The sequence below is a fragment of the Ichthyophthirius multifiliis genome, assembly GCF_000220395.1.
Source record: "Ichthyophthirius multifiliis unplaced genomic scaffold scaff_1120509251305, whole genome shotgun sequence".
NCBI classification, from domain to species: Eukaryota; Ciliophora; class Oligohymenophorea; order Hymenostomatida; genus Ichthyophthirius; species Ichthyophthirius multifiliis.
Genome location: NW_004086004.1, coordinates 8,336 through 12,813, shown reverse-complemented (window position 1 = coordinate 12,813; position 4,478 = coordinate 8,336). Strand labels below are relative to the sequence as shown.

At 15.0% G+C, this 4,478-nt stretch overlaps 1 protein-coding gene across 1 annotated transcript, besides 5 other annotated features; it reads right to left on the bottom strand. All coding sequences in view use genetic code 6, as the record gives it.

Moving 5' to 3' along the window:
• Positions 1-392: 392 nt before the first annotated feature.
• Positions 393-425: a microsatellite.
• Positions 426-1,462: 1,037 nt separating this feature from the next.
• Positions 1,463-1,497: a microsatellite.
• Positions 1,494-1,559: a microsatellite.
• Positions 1,501-1,566: a microsatellite.
• Positions 1,501-1,571: a microsatellite.
• Positions 1,572-2,106: 535 nt separating this feature from the next.
• Positions 2,107-3,262, bottom strand: IMG5_178750 (hypothetical protein). The gene has a single exon (XM_004027609.1). It carries the CDS (start codon positions 2,890-2,892, stop codon positions 2,206-2,208), a length of 687 nt encoding a protein of 228 aa, XP_004027658.1. The 5' UTR covers positions 2,893-3,262; the 3' UTR covers positions 2,107-2,205.
• Between the last annotated feature and the right edge of the window lie 1,216 nt (positions 3,263-4,478).

Here is a 4,478-nt window from a genome sequence, read left to right as displayed (position 1 = left end):
ATATTTATTAAGTTTTTATTTTTAAATTTAAAATTAGATTATTTACATATAATTTTCACTTTAATCTTTCTCTAATTAAAGGAATTTCATTGAATTTATATGAACTAAATGAAAACTAGAAGTAAACGAAATTTATGTATCCTTTAATTTATTAAATATTGTAGTATTAGAATTTAATTCTGTAATTAATCCCTATTATAACTATCTTATTTTATCTTTCCGTTTATTAAGAGCTTTATTTTTTTTAAAAAAAAAATATAAAAAAATTAAAAAAATGATATTATTTAATATTTTTTAAAATTATTTTTGTTAATAGGTTTTTAAACTTACTTAATAATTTTTTTATATATATAACTTACTTTTGCTTAAAAAACTATAATCTTTTATAACATTAAATAATTTTTATTAATAAATATTTTCTATTATTGGTAAAATTTAAAAAACACAATTTTAAAAATCTAATGATCTATATCCTTTAGTTTTAGAAAAATCTTTCAAAGAAAGTGTTGGTTATAAAAATCCATCTGTTTAAATAAACATTTCTTAAAATTCTGCCAAATTTAAAGTTATGAAACTACCAAATGTTAATTTTATATTTGTTCCTATTTAACTTTTCATTTTGATTTGAACTATACAAAAATTAATTTTTCTTTTTTTTTCTTTATATAAAATTAAATATAAAAATTAATGATTAATGCTATTATTTTTAAAAATTATTTATTTCTATTATAAAGATTTGAGTTTCCTAAATTATAAGTAAAATTTAACTTGAAATGTAATAAAATATTTTAATTATTTAATAATAATAAACAAATAAACAAAATTATATATTTTTTTCTAAATTTTTAATACATTTTAAAATTTAAAAGTTAATTAATTGTATAAATGTTTTATTTATACAAAAAGTATTAATCTAATATAATTTCGATTTAATTAATTTCTTTTTCTTTTTTTTATTTTAATTAAGAATATGATAAGTGAAAATCAACTTTATTAATAAAAAAAGGAAATAATTATATCATAATTACTATCGATAGAAGCTTGTATAGAGAAAATAAATAAATTAAATAATTAAGGATAAAAAATTATTGAAAATATACTAACAAATAAATATACACATGAGTATTTAATTTTTTTTATAAGAAAACAATTAATAATAGATTAATTTTAGATTAACAGAATTAATATTTTGGCCTATTAAACTAAATAGATAAAGAACTTCAATATAAACTAGATATTGATAATGAAAAATTAATAGAATAATTGAATTAAGAAATATTAAATAATATTGTATTATTAAATATAATTAATTTAATTATATAAATAATTAAATAGTATAAATTTTTAAATATGTTAGAGCTGAATTGCAATAATTTTTATCAAGTATTAAATTAATGCTTTACTAAGAATAATATTGATTAAAAAGAAATAGATTCTCTTAATTAAAAGTTTCCGAAATTTCTTTAAATATAAATAATATGTTTAAAATAAAAATATAAATATATATATATATATATATATATAAATATATATATATATATATATATTATTTTATATATTATTTATTATTTATAATTTTTTATAGAGAGTATACTTTTTTAAGCTTTACCTTAATTAAAATAAGATTATGAACTCAAAATTAATATTAGTTCATAAATTTCTTAAGAATAATAAATAATATAAACAAAGAGATTAAAATATTTGATTTATATTTGGCAATATAAACCAGATATTGATGATAGTATTATACTTAGCTTAAAATAATCTCTTACTCTTTATTTTGATGATTACAATAGAAAGTGAAATAAGTTAGTTAATTAAATTAATTATACATTCATTTAAAAATAATAATAAAATTCTATTTTTTAATAAAATTAGTACAAAATATAGTATTTTAATATTATTAAATATTAATAATAAAAAGTATTTATAATAAGATAATTTTTTTTAAATATTAAAAAGTTATAAAGTTAATTATATTAATTATTTCTATAAATAAAAATAGTTAAAAACTAATATAATAATTTATATAAAAAAATATAACTTTTTGTTTATTTTATTTTTCTATAAAATTAATAAAATATATCCCAATATTAATTCAATATTTATTATAATCTATCATTTTTAAGAAAGATTTATAAGCATCCCAAAAATTAGCATGCGATACATAAGGAATTTTTTTTTCTACACAATATTTTTTAACTATCAAAGCAATTTCAGGAAGATGCACATGACAAACATTAGGGAATAAATGATGTTCTATTTAAAAGTTAATTCCACCACAAATATTAGTCCATAAAAAGCTAGAATTTGCAAAATTTCCACTATTTTAAATTTACATTCTGAGCCAATTATTGTTTTTTACTTAATTTTAGAATTTATTTTCAACATTACTTTCATAAGTGTCATGATCAGGTGCAATATTAATATGATAAGCAACATTTAGGCAAATAATATATAATATACTATTTAATAATCCACTTTAATATAAGAGAAAAGCCTTAAAAAAAAAGAAAAAAATTTCTGTTTTTCCATAATAAGTTCCCTTTGGAAGTTAAACTCTCCATATTTTTCCTCTATTTGCCCCAATTAAATAAGAAATTACTTATCCCAAAAACATTCCAGGAAAAACACTAGCAACAAAAGTGATAAAATAGACTTAATATTTTCCAAAAAACTTATTAATATATTTATCATTTTTATTTTTTCTAGCAAAAGGTCGATAATGTAAAGCATCGGGATCTTTCTTGTCATCACCTGTGAAAGTATGATGAGCATACACATGATGATAAAACCATATTTTAGTATTCCATAAGGCAAATGTGTTCCATATATTGCTAGCTATTATATTATTCTTAGGATCTTTGAAAAGTCCGAAATGTGAGGCATCATGCATTATATTAAATCCAAGTGCAACTAAAATTATTCCAGATAATATTGTCATTGAAGTACTCTATAGATATACCATACCATAAAAAAAACATAGAAATAAATAGTTAAAAATATTATATTCTTTATTGCATAGAAGCTGTTGTATTTTGTATTTTTACGACTTTTAAGATTTGTATATTTTTTTATTATTTCAACTAGTTCATTATATTCTGTGAAGTCAAAGTATTCTTTAGAATTTTGAGTTTCTTCGTTTTATTTATTCAGTTTGTCGTCTTATATTTCGTATTTTTTTAATTAATTAGTTATTTATTCTTTATTAGAAAAAGCATGATAAGTTTCAAAAAGAGCAGAACAATCAGATATTCCTTAAGTTTAAATTATAATTTGTTTTCCTCCAGGGTGTTCGTTTATAAAAGGTTCTAAATCATAATATTTGCCTCTTATAAACCAGTATTTATTTAGGTTTTTTTCCATTTTAGTATTTTATTAATATTTTTTTTTTTTTTATATTTATTTAATTTTGATTATTTTTTGAGTTTTTGGACAATTTTATTTTTTTATATTACATATATTTATATAATTTACTTTAATGCTTATACTTTTTAATCAATCTATTATAAAAAAATACATTACTATTATTACGCCATTAGCCAATATAAATAATTAATTAAATTAATATAAAATTATTCTAAAAATTAAATAATTTATTAAAAGTAATTAAATATCATAAAATTTTTGAGAAAAATGACGATGTATTAAGAAGTTTTTTTCTTTCTATTTTTTTATATAATATAAAAAATTGATAATGAAAAAAATATCTTTATAAAAGAATAAATTCATTGACTAGTTTATAGTATAAAATATTTATATATAAAAATTAGGAATATGTATTAATTATTTAATATATTATACCTATATACTTTAGTTAATTCTAAAATTTCATTTTATTTAAATATATAAATAAAAGTATTCAAAGATAAAAATAAGTTAATTGTATTTATTACATTATAATGATTTAAAAATTTTAATTAAAAAAATTAAAAAATATATATTTAAAGAAATCTAAAATTATGAAAAATAAATTTTAATATGAAATGCAAACTAAAATATATATACAAAAAAAATAAAAAAAAAAATAATTAATTTAGATATAATATTATTATCGATATCTATATAAAAAAATATATATATTTTATTTAAATAATATTTCAAATAAACATAAAATTAAAAATTAAATTATTTATAATTAATATATAAAAAAATTAAATAAAACATAGCAAACAAAAAAGTAATATTAAAAAATAAAATAAAAAAAAAAAATATATATATATATTTATATATATAATATATTTATAATTTATAATCTCTTTTTTTATTATTTATAATATTTTATGTAAATTTTTTAATTATTTATTTTATTTATTATTAATTATAATATTTTATGAATTTATTTTTTTAAATTATTTGTATGATTAAAATATTAAAATAATAAAATTAAATATTTTTTTTTCTTGTTTATAATAACATTATTTTTATTAAATTTTTTAAATAAATATTTATTATATTTTATATTTTTTTTTATGGGT